This window comes from Danio aesculapii, chromosome 16, assembly GCF_903798145.1.
Source record: "Danio aesculapii chromosome 16, fDanAes4.1, whole genome shotgun sequence".
Lineage (NCBI taxonomy): Eukaryota > Metazoa > Chordata > Actinopteri > Cypriniformes > Danionidae > Danio > Danio aesculapii.
This window is the reverse complement of record NC_079450.1, coordinates 9812932-9833545: the sequence shown is the minus strand read 5'-3', so window position 1 is coordinate 9833545 and position 20614 is coordinate 9812932. Positions and strand designations below refer to the sequence as shown.

The 20614-nt window shown below is 37.4% G+C and overlaps 1 protein-coding gene and 1 long non-coding RNA gene across 2 annotated transcripts; both read right to left on the bottom strand.

The window, feature by feature from the left end:
- Window positions 1-504: 504 nt before the first annotated feature.
- On the bottom strand, window positions 505-4853 carry LOC130243994 (uncharacterized). Its single transcript, XR_008839179.1, has 4 exons — window positions 4797-4853; window positions 2581-2633; window positions 2230-2285; window positions 505-576 (listed from the first exon to the last, which is right to left on the bottom strand). It is a non-coding gene; the product is annotated as an uncharacterized LOC130243994 (long non-coding RNA).
- Window positions 4854-11136: 6283 nt separating this feature from the next.
- On the bottom strand, window positions 11137-20175 carry LOC130243988 (serine/threonine-protein kinase pim-2-like). Its single transcript, XM_056476314.1, has 4 exons — window positions 20113-20175; window positions 15766-16147; window positions 13335-13499; window positions 11137-11279 (listed from the first exon to the last, which is right to left on the bottom strand). Exons 1-4 carry the CDS (start codon window positions 20173-20175, stop codon window positions 11182-11184), a joined length of 708 nt encoding a protein of 235 aa, XP_056332289.1. The 3' UTR covers window positions 11137-11181.
- Window positions 20176-20614: the final 439 nt, after the last annotated feature.

Genomic DNA, 20614 nt, shown 5'->3' with positions numbered 1-20614 from the left:
TATTACTGACAAATCATTTTAGGTCAGTGCAGCAGTTTTCAGAAGTTGAGTGAACAAGAAAAAGCAAAAGGAAACAAGAAAAACATTTTTTTACAGTGTAGATCCTTTATTTTTCAGAAAATGTAGTGTAAATATTGACGAAAGCTAAAATATTAGGTTAATAATAATATTTAATGTATTCATCTGTTTCAACAATTCTACCATTCCTCACGACTGCACTCTCATATGTTTGAAACCTTCGCAAATAATCAGTGTGTCGGTGAGCGCATGCATAATTGCCCGGATTGTAGTTCAATTGAGGGTTGTAATATCCATAGTTACTGTATGATGGGACCAACATATTGTTCCCCTACAAGAAAATATGGGAAAACACAAGAGGGGTGGGGGGGTAGGAGGGGGGGCATACATGTTTCAGTTCATGTTGACTAAACCATTGTGGTTATCAAAGCGCTAGAAATGCTAAGAAATAAAGCTGCATATCATTGTTCTTTTTAGCTTGTTTGGTCACATTGTAATCTTACCATATTTGGGTTGTTGTTAGGGTATTCCAGATCAAGATCATATTCACCCATGATGCTAAAAAATAGCAAGAAATCATTTATTATTATAGTGCAATGCTAAAGCTTAGAATTAAAATTATGCACATTAATTTAGAAGTAAAAAAATATACAGTGCATTCGGAAAATATTGATAGCGCTTCACTTTTTCCACATTTTATGTTACAGCCTTATTCCAAAATGGATTAAAATCATTTATTTCCTCAAAATTCTCCACACAATACCCCATAATGACAATGTTAAAAAGATTTGAAACTGTTGCAAATTTAATAAAATTAAAAACCTGAAAAATCACATGTACAGAAGTATTCACAGGCTTTGCCGTGAAGCTGTAAATTGAGCTCAGGTACATTCTGTTTCCACTGATCATTCTTGAGATGTTTCAGCAGCTTAATTGGAGTTCACCTGTGGTAAATTCAGTTGATTGGACATGATTTGAAAAGGCATCCACCTGTCTATAAAGGTCGCAGGGTTAACAGTGCATGTCAAAGCACAAACCAAGCATGAAGACAAAGGAATTGTCTGAAGAACTCCGAGACAGGATTGTCTCGAGGCACAAGTTTGGGGAAGGTTACAGATACATTTCTGTTGCTCTGAAAGTTCCAATGAGCACAGTGGCCTCCATCATCCAAAAGTGGAAGATGTTTGAACCACCAGGACTCTTCCTAGAGGTGGCCGGCCATCTAAGCTGAGTGATCGGGGGAGAAAGGCCTTAGTCAGGAAGGTGATCAATAACCTGATGGTCACTCTGTCTGAGCTACAGCATTCTTTTGTGGAGAGAGGTGAAACTTAGAGAAGGACAACCATCTGTGCAGTAATCCACCAATCAGGCCTCTATGGTAGTGTGGCCAGACAGAAGCCACTCCCCACCTGGAATGTTCCAAAAGGCATCTTAAGGACTCTCAAACCATGAGAAACAAAATTCTCTGGTCTGATGAGACTAAAATTTAACTCTTTGGAGTGAATGCCAGGCGTTACGTTTGGAGAAAACCAGGCACCGCTCATCACCAGGCTAATACCATCACTACAGTGAAGCATGGTGGTGGCAGCATCATGCTGTGGGGATGTTTTTCAGCAGCAGGAACTGGAAGACTAGTCAGGATAGAGGGAAAGATGAATGCAGCAATGTACAGAGACATCCTGAATGAAAACCTGCTTCTTGACCTCAGACTGGGGAGACAATGGCCCAAAATATCAGTGGAGTGGCTTCACAAACCCTTGGTGAATGTCCTTAAGTGGCCCAGCCAGAGCCCAGACCTAAATCCTAATAAACATCTCTAGAGAGAGATCTGAAAATGGCTGTACACTGTTGCTTCCCATCTAACCTGATACAGCTTGAGAGGTATTGCAAAGAGGAATGGGCAAAAATTCAAAAAGACTTTAGGCTGTAATTGCTGCCAAAGGTGCACCAACAAAGTATTTAGCAAAGGCTGTGAATACTTCTGTACATGTGATTTTTCAGGTTTTTTATTTTTAATAAATTTGCAACAACTTCAAAAACTTTTTTTTCACATTGTCATTATGGGGTATTGTGTGGAGAATTTTGAGGAAACAAATGAATTTAATCCATTTTGGAATAAGGCAGTAACATAAAATGTGGAAAAGTGAAGCGCTATCAACACTTTCCAGATGCACTGTACACATATAACCCAGCTGATACAAAAATACTGACCTGGTTGGACCACATTTTACCTTACAGTGTGATTTCACTTTAGAAGGTTTTGGTCCCTACAGTGATGTGGTAAGACAGTAGAGATGAGAAATATCTCAAAAGATTGCATTTCATCAATATTTTAAATAATTCATAAGTATTTGTTTTGGTCTTTATATACTTAATATAACAGCAGATAAATTTAATAAGTGCAGATGTTTGAGTAAAAATGTAATTAGTAAAAGTAAAAATTTGCACAAAAAAATTGTGAAGTAAAGTACTGATACTAAAAAACAAAATCTCTTGTACTTGCCATTTATAATAGGATGTAAAAAAACATGCAAGACTGGACACTATAATTAATTAACTCACCATTGTCTTTGTTAATGAATTTCTTCAAAACTCACAAACACATCCAGGAATATCTGTAACAAACAAACATGTCTTGAATAAATATCCATCATTTTTTTGTTGAAATACGTTTGTAGGAAACTCTTTATCAAAGTATTGTCTTAATCGTATTAAAATCGGATTATTAGTGTCCATTTAAAGAGCCCCTATTATACATTAAAAGGTCATATTTCGGTTTTATGGTTCTCCAACAACATACTGATATGCATGCAGGGTCTTACTTTCATGGTCCTATAATATGAATTTATTTTTACCTAATTATCCCAGCGACTCCCATATGAATCGTTCAGCGATTAATTTGTTCCCAAACCCCTCCTTAGCGCAAAGCTATTTTGCGCTGATTGGACCGATGACAGCCTGTTGCGATTGGTCGACAGCGTTTAGCGCGCGACAGTAAAATGCCAGCATGGTTTATCAAGCCCTCGGGTCACCAACATTGGTATAGGATCCGATCGCAGCCCGAAACACGCTTCATAGTAAACTTACTAATATCACAGTAAACAGTACCCGGTTCTCAACAGTGTTATTCAGACACCTCACCCCCAAAAGCAGTGCAGTAAACACCAGCATATTGCTCTATTCTTAAATGACACACAATCTGTATTAATCCACACAGCAGCAAAAGCTGAACTATTCTTCTAACCTTGACCCCTGCATGTGTGTAGGAACAGCTGACAATGGCCATAGCAACAACAAACGGCAGTGGAACACGAGCTCACAAACGCATTTAAATCCGTAAACAAAGGGGCACATATCGTGTTTAAACGTCGAATTAGACGTGATATAAGAATATAAAGAGTTAACCTGAAACAGTGCAAGCTGTTACAAGAACAAAACACAATTAAATACATCATTTGGAAGCTAGAGAAAACAAGGAGGCAGCCATTTACTTACACTTAAGAAATGTGTCCATGGGCCAAGTCGGATTTCATTAATTATCTTTCATTTTGGAGCTTGTTCATTGCTTGTTCATTTGATCTGAGCCTTTAATTGTCATTTATAAGGGATTTATGAAGCATAAATAGTCCTCACTTTAGATTATCTCACAAAACAGGATGGAGTTGCATTAATAAAGCATTTATTTACATACTTTCCCTGAATAATAAGATATATAAACGTTAATTTCACTAGTTTAATAATCATTTACTAACTCATTCTGAATGATTCTAAAAGCCCCCATTAAATACAAATGGTTTGTAAATAATGCAATGCTTCATTTAGTAATAAACAATTATAAGTAACAAAGTATGAAAATACAACCATTAAGCACATTATAAATGAGCTTATAAGTCAAGAATACAGCATTTGTAGCGGTATTTATAAACTGCTTACTAATGTCTCTTAATGTAGAGTTATTACTTAACAGATAATGAATAAACTATTTGCTAATGCTTAATAAATGATTCATAGTGTGTAGTTATTATAAAGTGTTACCGATACTTCTAAAGTTTGCATATCACTGTAGATAGTCGATTTGCAGATCGGATTTTTGTTCTTGGGAGATGATCTCTAAGTCTGAATGACACGCTTATTTAAAACTTAAATGGCTTTAGTTTATCTTCATGGTCTCATTTCTGACAGAGAGCATATGTTAAAATAGTGAGCTCTAAATACTCTTTGTCTGTCTCAGATTTACCTGAACATATTAGATTCAGGTTTATTCAGGTAAATAAAACATTTCTGTAAATTATTATTGGGTCCCAATTTCGTCTTTAGCATAGAATCTGATATTACTGTACATGAACTGATCAGTTAGTCATGTATTTAATTAGATTTAACGATAAGATTACAAGAACAAAGCAAAATGTGTAGAAAACATTTCATGATCAGGTGACCGCCTCATTTTGAGCCAGGAAGAACCGGTTTCAAATCTCCAGCGTTTAAAAACTACTTCAAACATTTAGCTAAGGCTTTCTCAGCCAACACTGAAGTTTTTCTACAAACTTTACTTTTGAGTTGTATTTATCTCATTACATTTGGATTGAATTTTCAAACTTTTTCTTTTTGTTTGTATAATCCGATTAATCATTTATGACTTTTTTTCATTAAAGTTTTGTTAGAAGAAAAGTCTCAATTTAAGACTGCAACTTAGATTTGATTTACTTTAGACTTATCAAATATTATAAGTTGCTTTTAATTTACAGCAAGCATGTTACATGACATTTAAATTTACTCACACTTTTGGCTCGAAACACTCCTTCAGTCTTGTGAAAGAAACTGGATTCACAACAGAGATTTCTATTTTGTAGCTCAAGAAACAAGATCCCCTCCCACATTCCTTCCTCTTAGAATGAAACTGAAACTTTCTTGGGCATTTTATCAGTAAGTAGTTTGGTTTTGAATGTGTTTGGTAAGCAAGGTTTTTTTTGGTGATTACTTTACTTCCTGAAGTAAATACCAACGTACTATATTGGATCTTCCTGCTGGAAGAACATAAAATGTATTGTATTTATATAGCACATGTATTATGTATGGCCATACATCCAAAGCGCTTCACAATCGTGAGGGGGTCTCTCCACACTAACACCAGTGTGCAGCATCCACTTGGATGATGCGACGGCAACCACAGGACAACGGCGCTAGTGCGCTCACCACACACCAGCTATTGGGGGAGTGGAGAGACAGTGATAGAGCCAATTAGGTGGATGGGGATGATTTGGAGGCCATGATCGTAAGGGCCGATTGAGGGACTTTGGCCAGGACACCAGGGTTATACCCCTACTCTTTACGAGAAATGCATGGGATTTTTAATGACCAAAGTAAGTCAGGACCTCGGTTTAACGTCCCATCCGAAACATGCGCTCACTGACAGTATAGTCTCCCCTTCACTATACTGGGGCATTAGGACTCACACAGACCACAGGTTGAGCGCCCCCTGCTGGCCTCATTAACACCACTACCAACAGCAACCTAGTTTTCCCATGTGGTCTCCCATCCAGGTAGTGACCAGGCTCAGCCCTGCTTAGCTTCAGTGAGTAACCGGTCTTGGGCTGCAGGGTGATATGGCTGTGGCTTTAATATTCAATAAAATATTGCCTTTAATGTTGTCTACACTAATTCTGACACTAACATTTAAATGTCATAGCAGAAATCAAGACTTATCAAACAAAGCAAACCAGTTTTGTTTAACAATCAGTTCCTTGTTTTGAGCTGTTGGGAGTGTCTGTGTGTCCTGCTGCTGTTGCTCATCTGATTCAAGGTTGATGTGTTGTGTGTTTACAGATAATCTTACATGTAATTGTTATAAAGTTTTTAAATATGTTCTTAGAAAAAGCTATTTTATTGTATGTTTTGGCCAACACAATCTCACGGCAATTCGTAACTTTTTGATTTAGTGGCTAATTCGTATGAATTCGTACGATCTAATTCGTACGATTTAGTACGATTTGCTCATCCCCCAATGACGGTTGGGTTTAGGGGAGGGGTTTGGTGCCACGCCTCCTTTTTAAAATCGTACAATTTCGTACGACTGAACTCATACGAATTCGTACGAATTAGCCACTAAACTGACAAAACGTAAAATACTTTTTTGGCTTTTTTGGCTAAGGCTTTGTTGCATTAACAGTTTTGATCAGCAGGTGTTGCTATAGGCATGTGAATCAGCAAATAATTTAGTAAACAATTCATCTTTTGTTTTTTTTAATTGATTCAAAGCTTTGAGAAGGGTAATTTCTTCAATTACTAGTATAAACATATTATGAGAAGTTTATTGTAGGCTTTTATGTTGAGTTCAGCATTGTTGTTGGTTGGTAGAACAGCAATGACAAATGAAAGTAACTGTTAGAAAAACTGCACCAGAGAAAAAGACACAAAGTTTTTTGTTTTTTTACAATCTTGTTTTATTTTGACATCTAAAAATACTTGAATTGATTTCTGCTTGAACAGAAAATGGGACTTTTAACAGAGCGTATTGCTTTGTGTTGCTGTCTTTACTGCAGATGAAGTTAGTATTTACTTGTCAGCATTTGTCAAATAAAGATTTCAGATGTTTACACGAAATTTATTTGTAATTTATTAATAATTAAATGGTAGTACAGATATTAAATTAAAACTACTACACATATTGTTTATTTTTTATTTTTTGAAAAGTCTAATTTTACAATTTGACACATGCAAGCCACTGCAGAAATGTTATAACCAACAGGCCCATGTCATATACAGTACAGATACTTAATAAATAGCCTATAAATCAAAAGCATTAATGTATGCTATGCTTTTTTGTTTTCACAAGCTTTGGACATAAACATATATTCCGCTAAATAACAGGTCACCTATAGCTTTCCTCATGAGGCTGTGTTTAAAATGACATTAATGTTTTCAAAGTGCACTGCGAAGGGAGCGCAATTGTAAACATGAAGATTGCTAAAACTGAACTTGAATTTAAGTGAAGTTTCATAAACTAATTTCGAGAGGAGCACGTGATATGATTGAGCACGTCTGGCCACGCATCTGTAATCAGTAATAATCCAATCAGAGTGATCCTAGTTTACTATAAATGGATCATTTTCTCCTTACTGTTTCTATCTTCGTTTGGAAGAATCCCCCCCTTCCACCCCATCTCCTCCTTTTCCTCCCTTTTCTAAAGGGGGAGCTCTCGAGACCTACCTGATCTCGGATCTCCTGATATGCAAAGTGAAATGATATGAAAATATCTCCAAGCTCAGGGTTCTCTCCCGGGACAGCATGCCAAACCTGCTTTATATGTCAAGCATATCTAAGTGGGAACTCTTGAAATGCATCTAGTTGCAAGCATAGAAGTTTGCGACACAGTTTGCGAATGAAAGATGGATTTAGGAAACGCCAAATCAACGAACTATGTTTGTAACAACGGAACTTGCAACTTTAGTTGGTTAGAGCTTAATATATATACACAGTTGAAGTATAGGCACACCTGGTTCTCAGAGCTTCTTAAATTCTGCTGAACTTCAATTGCTAGTTACAGTGAATTTGAAAGAATGCAGTCCCCTTTGTTCTTGAATTTCCTTGTAAACACGTCACGATTGAAGAGATAAAGAATTCAGGGTTTGAAAGGTATTGGCAGAAATAGGTGTAGTCAGTCACAGAAACATCTTCTTTATATCTCAAAAAAGAGATTAACATTGTAAATTGTTTTAACATTGCAACTATATTCGAAGACTGTTTACATGAAGAAAATGTTGCATTGGGGCTGTAAATACATGTCAAATTAGTTTATGAATAAACATCACGTATTTCAAAATGAAATTAATTATAGCAGTCAAAAATTGTCTAAGATCATTTTTGTATCTAGTTTAACCGATCTTTCCACAATATATACAATAATTATACATTTGTCAATGAAATAAATTATTTATAGTAATTTAATTTTTTTAATAGATATTTTGTTAGCGTCAACAGCATCTTATACAATAATGGGAGTTATTTACAAATGTTTTAAGTGGGCTTTTAATGCATTTGACATTACTTTCTAAAAAGCAGTAATGAACTGCATGATTGAAAAATGACACTAAAATTATTATAAAATGTAACAAAGTATACAACTTCTGTTTATTTAACAATGTGCTTTGAAAGTGTGTTTGATACATTCTTAAAGTTCTTTTTCAATGCATAGTTAAAATACTTAAATATATTATCAAATGCTAAATAAATAAAAATAAAGCATTCAATCTGCATTTTTCTGAAATATATTTTAGAAAATATACTAAATTACAATTATTTTAAAGTGTTAAGTTATATAGAAAAGCATGGTAATAATACTTTTAATATATTGAAATTAAGTAAACTTTTGGTTAGTATACTTGCAGTTGTCACGGTCACACAAAGACAAGGATGGTGTTTTAGTCAATTTATTCAAAACAATGTGGATAGTTCAATAGGAGAAGCAGGTAAGTGCTACTCGTGAAATGAAAGCAGTCTTGTAAGCAGTTCATAAAGTACACAAGGATCTTCATTCAACCACCAGAGTATATAGTCACTTCCCTTAATCACAGCATGTGCATCCACAGGTTAAGAGAAACGTCCACGGGAGAAGGGTAACATCCACAGAAAAAGGCGAACAAGGAAGAAGGAGATGAACCATCTGACTTCAATTCCAGCCGATGATCGACTGGAAAAGGTGAGTCTTTATAGTGACTGGTGATTGCTGGTGCAGGTGTGTGTAATTAGAATTCTGGTGATTGTGCATGAGTGTGGTGAGAGGTGGCTGGAGAGGTGTGATGATTAGAGCAGCAGGAACGAGCCGGGGATGTGACAGCAGTGTACTATTAAAATTAAAAATATATTTGCAATACAACTAAAGCTGCGGCAACACTGGCCTTTTCTGCCCATAGACTTCCAATTTAAGGGCGTAGGTTTGAACTTGACATTGGTGGAGACAGGTGAATCAAACAACACACCCCCTCCCCCCATATATATTTAACTGCTATGAAAATATATTAATAATTAATCCTGTATTCATACAGTTTATTAAGTTTCAGACCCGTAGCCAAGAGGCCGGTGTGATGAACAAAGACCAGGAGTCAGAGATACAATTTATTGAAGACAATATTTTACAGTTTAATCAGCAGAAAACAGCTTCAACACACTCCATGGGGTTCATAGGCCAAACTGCAGACAGTCCCTATTTCACAGAAAGGATAGGAAGAGCAGCACACCTGTGGTCAGTGACAAAACAAAATCATGAGGAATTAATACTTCCATTGTTTTCTGAGATTATGCTGTTTCACCCTCTGCTTCCCACACTGTGCACTTCCTCCTGCGAGTGTCGCAGTCAGAGCTGCATGCAAATGAGGACCGGCTGAAGCGTCCCCATTGGTTCATTAGCTCTAGATTGACAGCTCCTCCTCCAGCCGATCAGGCGAGGAGGGAAGCTGACGTCACTCTAATGGCGACCGATGCGCACAGTCGAGGACAGAGAAGTGTATAATAATTAACAATTGCTCTTAAATAACAATCTGTGCAGTGATCACACAACAGTGATGGAGAAGAAGAAAGACGGGAGAGACTAAATAAACCAAACATAAAGCAAAAAAAATTAGCCTAACCCTTACATAACCCTAACCTAAACCTAAAAACAAAGAATCTAATGTTAAGAGGGAACTGGGAAAGCAGAAATAAATAAATAAATAAATAAATAAATAAATAAATAAATAAAGAAAGAACGAAAGAAAAAAAGAAAGAAAACCTAGAAAGAAAGAAAGAAAGAAAGAAAGAAAGAAAGAAGAAAGAAAGAAAGAAGAAAGAAAGAAAGAAAGAAAGAAAGAAAGAAAGAAAGAAAGAAAAAGAAAGACAGAGGTGAGATTTGGCCTCATTAGTGAAAGATGATGACTCCTCTATTTTCTGTATGTCTAACCCTAAACCCTAACCCTGACTAATTATAATTCATTAACGAACACGTTTAACTATCAAACCTTTAACTATCACTAACATACTCCAATATTTACAAATGCTTCATCAATGAGGACCAATGATATTCTCCAAACAAGCACAGGATTTCCAGCACATTATCTAAAGAACACACGCAGAAATGAGAGCGTTTGCTAAACATTATCAATACGCTTATTAATATCAATAAAAATCTATTACAAATCTACATTTGTGTCCACTAAACAATATCTAAATCTCCCAGTCTTTACCAAAATGCTGTTATTTACCAACCCCTGCTGATCAAAATGTTTCCATTAAACTACTTGAACTACTTGTTTATGTTAAAGCTAATCTACATACGTCCAGTGCTCGCTTGTAAAACAAGTGAAAATAAGAAGAAAGCAGAAACGTGTGAGCACCAGCACTAGAAATAATCATAATCAGATCTGAGAAATCCACACCTGGGGTAAAATATCTCTGTGGCGGGAGGCTCTTATTTCTAGCTTGTTCGCCCTTATAATCCTGCGCTATCTACACCATCCTATCCTATCTCTGTTAAAGAGAAAAAGCCTTAAAAACTACCCCACGACACCCCTGTTACATGCGATTATCTCACTTAAACCTGCCTAAAGTCCCGTTAGAGCTATGACTACTGTCAAAACTAGGCTTTTTGTGTTTTTAAAAGTATTGACGCACTACATTAATAATATGCTGACTTTATCTTTGACTATTACTCCAACATCTATAGAAATAAACCACACAAGTATGCAAATAAATCCCCCTTTCCAGCAGTTAGATTGATTAATCTGTGACTATTTCCCTTAATATTACTATTTACTATACAGTCGGTGCTAACCCGGTTAATATAAAAACACTACGTCCTGTTATTTCAAACTATTAATGCTGTCCTGCCACAGACAGATTCTACCCCAGCTGAGGATAAGCGGCTAACACTCAATCTCCGGCGTCGCCTGTGCGCATCGGCCGCCATTAGAGAGACATCAGCTTCCCTCCTCGCCTGATTGGCTGGAGGAGGTGCTGTCAGTGTAGAGCTGGTGGACCAATGGGCATGCTTCATCCGGCCATCATTTACATGCAGCTCTGACTGCGACCCTCGCAGGAGGAAGTGCAGAATTTGGGAAGCAGAAGAGGAAAACAGCAAAACAACGAATGACAGAAATGGAAGAATGAAAACCTGTTTTCTGCTGCTGATGGGGTCTATGTCATGCTGAACCACTTGTGCTCTAAAATCTCCTCCAAAACGGGTCCTGTTTCAGGACGGAAACTGATTAACCACCAAAACAGATCCCGGCATTCTGTAGAAATATTAAAGAGAGAACAGGTTAGTCATGGATGCTCTTGATGACGATACGACACAGAGATTTATTCAATGATCTAGTGAAATTCTTGATTCTGATTGGCTGGAATAAAATCATTAAATACACAGTTTCAGTCAGTTATAATCACAGTTCTAGATGAATGGGCCACACTCAAACATTAGAATTAAAGGGCACCTATGGTGAAAAATCTACTTTTCAAGCTGTTTGGACAGACATATGTGCATGTATAGTGTATAGACCTGTCATATTGGGGTGATATAAGCACACCCAGTCCTTTTTTTTTTCAATTTAACAACATAAAAATGGTGGACCAATTGGAGCGGTTTTAAAGGGCACACAGTTTACCTCTTTTTTAAGATTTGTGAGTGTGCCAGTTTAGGTTCAGTTCAAAACACAATTCAGATTTTTTATTATAATGTGTTAAAAAGTGTCATGTTGGGGGCGTGTCCACAGTTCGCTGATTTAAGGGTGTGTTGCTTCACATGTAAATTAGTTTCGGCTTCCCGCCCAACGTAACAAGGGGGCGGGGCCATGAGCTCACCCGCTCTGCGTTTGCAACAGAGTCAGACAGGCAGACTGAGAGAAGCAGGAGTGAGAGAATCCGCATTCAGTCGTACATGTACGACTCGGACACAGGCCAAGCAGAGAGTACAAAATCATTTGTGTCTTTGTACAGTTTTACAGCCAACTGTGTGCTAGTGTCAAGTACCGAGATTGTACACAGAAACTAATAACCACGCACACTGAATTAACTTTGACTGAGGCACCGGATGCACCGCTCAAGGCTGCGACACGGCACACCGGGCACTCTCTGTGGCGCGGCAGAAACATGAAGTGTCCCGAATCGTCGCGCCACGCATTTTTGAATTCTAAACATAGGTTTCTATGAGGGTACACACAACGGCGCTTCAAGTCTGCAGCGGTCCGCGGCGCCCAGCCGTCGACTTGAGTGTACCCTGATAGAAACCTATGTTTAGAATTCTAAAACGCATGCTAGTTAAGATCACATGGAGCTTCTGGGATGGCGAGAAATGCAAACGGCTGAAGTATAAGGTAGACTCAATGAGAAGTACACATGTTTGCAAACCTACCTAAAGATACAACCAATAATTCCGATTAGAGCGATAATGTGGAGAATATTGATCTTGTGTTGAGCCCAATGAGCCTTGCATCTAAAAATAGAGCTAGGGTGTTCCTTTAGTGATATCGCTTCGACTCATAGTGAAAATGGCGGACGTGAATCAACAAACTGAGGATATGATGACGCGCCTGTCAATCAATATTGGTGGGCGATCAACTTAAACTCAATCAAAAGTTGCGGTCGGTTTGAAAACCGCTCCAATTGGTCCACCGTTTTTATGTTGTTAAATTGAAAAAAAAGCACTGGGTGTGCTTATATCACCCCAATATGACAGTCTATACACCATACATGCACATATGGCTGTCCAAACAGCTTGAAAAGTAGATTTTTTACCATAGGTGCCCTTTAAGACCAACCGCAACTTGACGTAGGAGTGCGGTCCCCCCGCTCATCAATATTGATTGACAGGCGCGCATCACTATATGCTCAGTTTGTTGTTTCACGTCCGCCATTTTCATTGGGCTCAACACAAGATCAACATTCACCACATGATCGCTCTCATCGGCGCCATTGTTTGTAACTTTAGGTGGGTTTGCAAACATGTATACTTTTCAATGCGTCTCCTTCAACTTCAGCCGTTTACATTTACCGCGGTCACAGAAGCTACCGGTCATCTTAACTAGGTGCAGCTGGAAAGTGCGAGCGCAATCTATGGATACACACACACCTTCTGCTCTCACTCCGCAAGGCTGTGCTTTACTGATTAAATGAGAAATTAGTTGAAAACAGAGAAGCCGTAGTCTGCTGCCATTTTCATATGAAATTTAAAGGGGACTGAGGCGATAATATACTAGTGTACCATTCATGAGCTAATCCCAAAACCTTTAGGGGGGCTGAGTGAAAATAAGTGCCCCCCATGAACTGCACCATGTGTAGTCTTGTTTTCTCACCTGCTGACAAACTGGGGTGAAATCGTGGACGCCCATATCTGGAGAAACAGCGATATCCATTGACCATATATGACAGCAGTCCTCTAACAGCACAGACACTCTGACTAACAGCATGAAGAATGTATCTGTAGGGTTCATTCTCCTTTTTACGGTATCTCATTACTCCTGCAAGTGAGAGATTTTCATGTCAGTAATTCACAATATCTTTGCCCTCCTGACTTCAACATACATACACAGGAGGTTACAGATGAAGGGTCAGTTCATCCAAAAATGGAAATCTGTTATTAATTACTCAACCTCATGCCGTCCTAAACCCCTGAGACATTCATTGAGCATCTGAATACAAATGAAGATGTTTTAGAAGAAACACGAGAGCTCTCTGACCACTGACCATATACAGTTGAAGTCAGAATTATTAGCCCCCCTGTTTATTTTGTTCCCCAATTTCTGTTTAACGGAGAGAAGATTTTTCAACACATCTCTAAACATAATAGTTTTAATAACTCATCTCTAATAACTGATTTATTTTATCTTTGCCATGATGACAGTACATAATATTTGACTAGATATTTATCAAGACACTTCTATACAGCTTAAAGTGACATTTAAAGGCTTAACTAGGTTAATTAAATTAACTAGGCAGGTTAGGGTAATTAGGCAAGTTATTGTATAATGATGGTTTGTTCTGTAGACTATGAGAAAAGGGGCTTAAAGGGGCTAACAATTTTAACCTTAAAATGTTTTTTTTTTTAAATTAAAAACTGCTTTTATTCTAGCTGAAATAAAACAAATAAGACTTTCTACTGAAGAAAAAATATTATTAGACATACTGTGAAAATTTCCTTGCTCTGTTAAACATCATTTGGGAAATATTTAAAAAGGAAGAAAAAAATCAAAGGGGGGCTAATAATTCTGACTTCAACTCTATGGCTTCAGTGGTTCAACTGAAAATCATGACTTTATTGAACAGTTTCTTGTCCTCAGTGTCAGTATATTGTGCATGCTCAGAAGAGCTCTGTGCAGTGGCATACACCGCTGATGTCCTCCTCTGATTGGAAGAAAGCACAGGCGCATCCGAGATAATACATCAGCAGTGCAACTGAGAGCAGCATGCATTAAAAGCCTCAGAGGTGTCCTGAACATGCACAATATAGACCAATTACCATGTTTGTAAACATTCAGGATGCGCGCGCAGCGAGGTGGCAGAAAAAAACAGGAGCGCTAGCATTTACAGCGAGGGAATGACATCCGATGCAGTACAGAGTTTGTTGTTGTATTAGAGATAAGTTATATTCATTACATATTATATATATTTTTACATAATGCTTTCAGCATATTGTAACAGCTCGTCATCCAGTGATAAGCACAGTGATTCGGCAAAATTAACGTTAAAGTGAGCGGCGTTCATCTGACAGGTCCATTTGCAATAGCATCCTCCCAATGGACATTGGATAAGACGACATGGCCAAACATCCAGCCCTAAATATACAATCTCATTGAAACTCCAAGTAATTTTACACGTGAGAAGTTAAAGGCCTACAAGTCTTTGAATGCCAACAATTTTGTTCTGTGTGGTCATGTGCAAGAAATAATGTTCCATGATTATCAGATTTAACACTATGTAGTGCTAAAAACCGAGGTTCTGCCTAGCCAAACACAAGGAAAAAAAGACAATGTTATACAAGGCCTGGGTAATCATCAACAAGCAAAACAACTGCATTCTGACAGTGAACTGCACCTGTAGGGCAGGGTATGTGAACTTACACTTTCACGTTTCATTCTTAGCATTCAGTGTCTTCAGTTTAATTCACCATATTTAACTGTTTTTGCTGAAATCATTGCTGCAATCAAAAACGAGTAATGTGTCTGATTCAGCATAGCCTGAACTTACCTGATATGAAATGAGAACTGCAGAGTCCAGCATTTTTAATTAGGTCCTCACTCCATTCAGCTCCCTTTTAGCCAAAGACGTCTGCGGTTGGCATTGAAAGCAGTGTGGTGTACAGTAAATGTTTGAATTTGGCATCCTACCGCACAACACGACATGTTTACTATTACAACTGGTCTCTTTTTACAACCAGTAACCCGTGTGATGTTATGTCTGACATAGTTTAGTAATTCATCTATACTGACACTGAGGATGAGAACCTGTTCAATAAAGTCGTTATTTTAGCTTTATGTGGAAATTAAGTATTCTTAGAGTCTGATAATGACCCGATTGAACCACTGAAGGCATATGATCTGTTTTGAGGATGTTTTGGGGTCCTTTAATAGACCCTTGCTGTCTATGGAGGATCAATAAGCTCTAAGATTTTATTCTTCATTTGTGTTCAGGGGGTTCGGGACAACATGAGAGTTATTCAATGCTAAAACTATCTTCATTTTTGTGTAAACTATCCCCTTAATAAGCAGCACTAAAAAGGCAACTCACCCAGAGTGGGGCATCTCCTGTAGTATCTGCTCACATAAAAACTGTGGCCAAAATCAATCAGCTTGACCTGAAGGGTCTTTGGATTGACCAGGATGTTTTCTGTATGCATGTCCTGATGGTGTATGCCATGCTCAATGCAGCGCTGTGCTGCAATAATGAGCTGCATGATCAGGAGCCGCGCAACACTCTCACTCAGGCGGCCTTTGTTCTTCCTGATGAATTTAGCCAAGGTTATGTTAGAAGGCGCGTACTCCATGACCAGGTAGTTACTCCTTCCCTCCATGGCATACTCGTAGAGCTCTATGATGTGCGGGCAGAGCGGAGGTCTCTTGAGGATCATCATTGTATGTGCTTCCGGGATCACATGTGTATTATATCCATACTAGAGAAAATAAAGTCAGGAAAAGGTTAGATGTGAGTGTCTCATATATAAATGACATTATAGTGTGTCACTAGCTGTGTTTCCATCCAAAGATGCTAATTAAAGTTATGTGCAAAACTGGAATATCATAAAAAGTTTGCGAATAAAGCAGCGTTTCCATCAAAGAAAACAAAATCATCACTGCCTTATAAACTGGCAGCAAATATCAGTCAGAAAAAGGTTTCGCCTCAGAAGACCAAGACAAAATGCAATGAACGCGGTGGCTTTTAGAGGCGTGAGACGGGAGCGCAGACAGATGCTCAAGACAGTTCTGGAGGGAATAATAATAACACTGAAGCACTATGATGACGGACTGATGAAGGGCTGAGGCCTTTTACAATCAGCACAACAAGATTTCAGATCTGCAACAATGGAAAACTGCAAACCAACATTAATGACACAAAGACCCTGAACACACATGTTTGTAAACATTCAGGATGCGCGCGCAGCGAGGTGGCAGAAAAAAACAGGAGCGCTAGCATTAATGACAATCAGCACAACAAGATTTCAGATGTGCAACAATGGAAAACTGCAAACCAACATTAATGACACAAAGACCCTGAACACACACTTATATCACAGTGTTTCCTCTAGGACTATTACCAGCTGTGGCAGCAGACCTTTTACACAAATCTTCCAACTACCTATGGCATTATTTCAATGACAAATAGAGAAATGTCATGAGCGCAGTATTACAAGTTGAGATCGCATTTATGCAATACGATTACGAGCATGTGAAATCTCTTTGCTTGCGCGCCAATTTCCTCTGCTCGTGCACAAAACCTCCAATGCACACACCCTCTCAAATATCCGCTGCTTAAGCGCAGATCTTCTTGTTACGCTGCTGAAGTGCGATTTAGCACATTTATGTAGTGAGTATGTCTCCAACATTTATTAGATTTGCTAGGAATATTTATGAATGTCTCCAATAGACCTACAGAGCGGCATTGATGCGTCCTGAAGTAAAGTGCAACGGCTATAAACTCCAGCAAGATAAAGTCATTGTTTGCAGAACCATAAACTTTTATCTATAAATAAATTCAAATTATGGAAACCGTGCTCATCCTAACTGAAAGCTACGCCGTGTTTGCTGGCCCCATGCAACTGTCAGCCAGTCAGCACGTCACCCTAAAGGTTTAAACAATTAACGCACAGCACTAATACGGTTACAGAAAAGTTCACACTGTTAAAATTCACTTAACTTTTAATAAGTTTTGGTGCGATTATAACCCGCTATTAAAAACAACAACAATGACTGAATGTTTTGAATGAGAAGCTGGAATGTAGCCGTGGCAGGATGCATTTTAGAGTGGCGCCCCACCATGGAAGAATGTATGTAGCAGAAACCATATATCATCATATGACCTCTTCTAACCCAATCACATGATTTTTTTAATGTGCATACTGGAATTTATTTGGTCAAAATGCTTCTAACGTAGTTTATGCACCTTTTTTCTTCTAGAATAAAGTTTATCCAAGTAAGTTATGTGCATGAGAAAATGTATGTGCATCTTGGCGTTTTCAGCATTGTTTATGCGATAATCCTAATTGCGCATGAAAACAGGTGGATGGAAGCAGAGCTATTTTCACATATTAACTCAAATTCAACACTACGTGTGACCCTGGACCACAAAACCAGTCTTTTGTCATGCGGGTATATTTTTGGGAAAACTCAAAATTCTGACTTTAATTAAGTAAAGATTTAGCTTTAATATATATTTGTGCATTTCCTATCTATGTGATATTATCATCATACGTAGTTTACATGGAAATGTGCAGAACATAGTTTAAGTTAGTAACTGGGTCGTAAAAAGCTAGCACAGGGTAGAATCTGCTCTTCTTCTTGACTGTGTCTGTTCATCAAGAACACGACAAGGTTTGTTTGAGCTTGGGTTGACCATGGCTTGTAATTATATGTATATATTATTACGATGTAATGTCTCGGCTGTGTATTTAAAACATGGCAGTTCCTTTGTTTTCGTTCTGGCTTGTTGCGCGAGTGAATGATGTATTTCTGTAAACCAATATCCACCGATCAATGAAATGTCCCCACCAATAATTTAATCCACTTTTTAAAACAATCGCGCTGTCAACATTAACCTACACCATAGAGACCTAGACACGCAGAAAGGATTCAGTCACGTCCTCCCGCCCCCAAAACGCATATGGACATTTTGATTGGCTGTGCCTTTCCCTGCTAACATGTGAGAGGCTGTGGCTGCCTTCAGATACAAGCAGCGCCAAGCTCAGTGGATTTTTTTCCTGTGCTACAGTATGGTGTGTTGGGTGACACACAAGTGAGGATGACGGCAGCAAAAAAGGTGGACATAAGGTGCTTTTTTTTCAACGAAAGTGTAAGTCACATACTGTAAACGCAAGTTCGCTACTGAAGGAGTCCATCAAGATAATGCCGTTAATGCTCGTGACGCACAGTTTATCGCTATATAGCAGACTAAAATAGTCTGTGAATAATATGCCCTGAAAACTAACTGCAGAATAAACAGCTAATGTTAAAGTATATGACCCCGCTAGTTCTCCTAATCTGAGTAGCGTGTCCAATTTCAGTTGAAACAATTTGTCAGAAAAAATACAGCCTCTGTATAGGCATAATACTGATATATGAGACATGTTTCATTTGCAAAAATAAACAGCTAAAATAAACGGAAATCTTTATTAAACTCTCTCTTTATCAGTTAATAAACCTTTTTTTTTAACATTGTACTTTCAGGCCTGTAGCCAGCTTATTGAATGGGGTGGCTATTTTGTTTCTGAAAAACTGAACCTTTTTGCAGTTAATTGCCTGATTTCTATTTAATTATGAGGTGTAAATATTGCATATTTATATTAGTGACATTTTAAGAACTCATTTTTGCTGGATTATCTTGTCGGATGGTTATCATAACCACACTTTTTGATGTACCAAAAAATATTTCCAGCCATTTTGTCAAATTGCTTACCATACTATTTTAAGTGTGCATTTAATATAATAATAACAAACTGAACAATAACTGAATAATAACAAGCCAGAACATGCAACTTTTCCTTAGTCAGAATTTGGCCATTTGAATAATAAGAAAAATTCAAAAATAATAATAATAATCCAATTTTTGTTCTTTCAAACCACCTGAACCCCCCTTGGCTACAGGCCTAAAACCTTATAATTTGTACAAAGAGAGGATTAATTATTAATATATTTTAATAGCAGTTAAATAAATAATAATAATGTGTGTGTGTGTGTATATATATATATATATATATATATATATATATATATATATATATATATATATATATATATATATATATATATATATATATATATAGACTATTGAACAAGAAATTAGCTTAATGGGGCTAATAATTTTGTCCCTAAAATGGTTTTTGAAAAATTGAAAACTGCTTTTATTCTAGCCGAAATAAAACAAATAAGACTTTCTCCAGAAGAAAAAATATGATCAGAAATACTGTGAAAATTTCCTTGCTCTGTCAAACATCATTTGAGAAATATTTAAAAAAGAAAAAACTATTAAAAGGGGGGCTAATAATTCTGACTTCAACTGTATATATACTATATATATATATATATATATATATATATATATATATATATATATATATATATATATATATATATATATATATTTGTTTGATTCACCTGTCCCCATCAATGTAAAGTGCAAACCTATGCCCTTGGTTCTAACAAACCATACGTTATTGAAAAGTTTCTTTATTCATCTTTCAGATGATACACAGATCTCAGTTTCAGACATTATGACTGGTTTTGTGCTCCACAGTTCATCTGCAAAAAACTGATAACCCCCATTATTAGAAATGTTCAGAAACTCTTTATTTTCAGTAAAAACATGACTAAAGATGGAGTTAATCTGTTCTTCATATATTTTCAGTAGAGTATGCATACTTACCACGTTGTACAACATTTCAAAATACTCTTTATTCACAACTTTTATGGCAACCTGCAAAGAAAGCATAAAGTGAAAACTTATTAACTTATTCAACAAGTGAGATGTCTGATCTGACCTACACAAACAAGACATTGTGTTTCTGACAAGATACATCACACACACACACACGCACGCACGCACGCATGCACACACACACACACACACGCACACAGAGAGACAGACCATTGCAGAGGAAAACTTTACCTCCTGGCCGTCAGTTTTCCGTGTAGCCACATAGACAGTGCCATGGTATCCCTGTCCCAGCTTCTTTCCAAGCACATATTTGTCAAGTAAAGATCCTGGAGAAAAATAAATCAAATTTATGACATTGCTCATTCCTGTGACTGTTCTGCTCTAATCATGAGATATACTCTGCATCTGGAAAGTGTTGATAGCGCTTCACTTTTCCACATTTTATGTTACAGCCTTAATCCAAAATGGATTAAATTCATTTGTTTCCTCAACA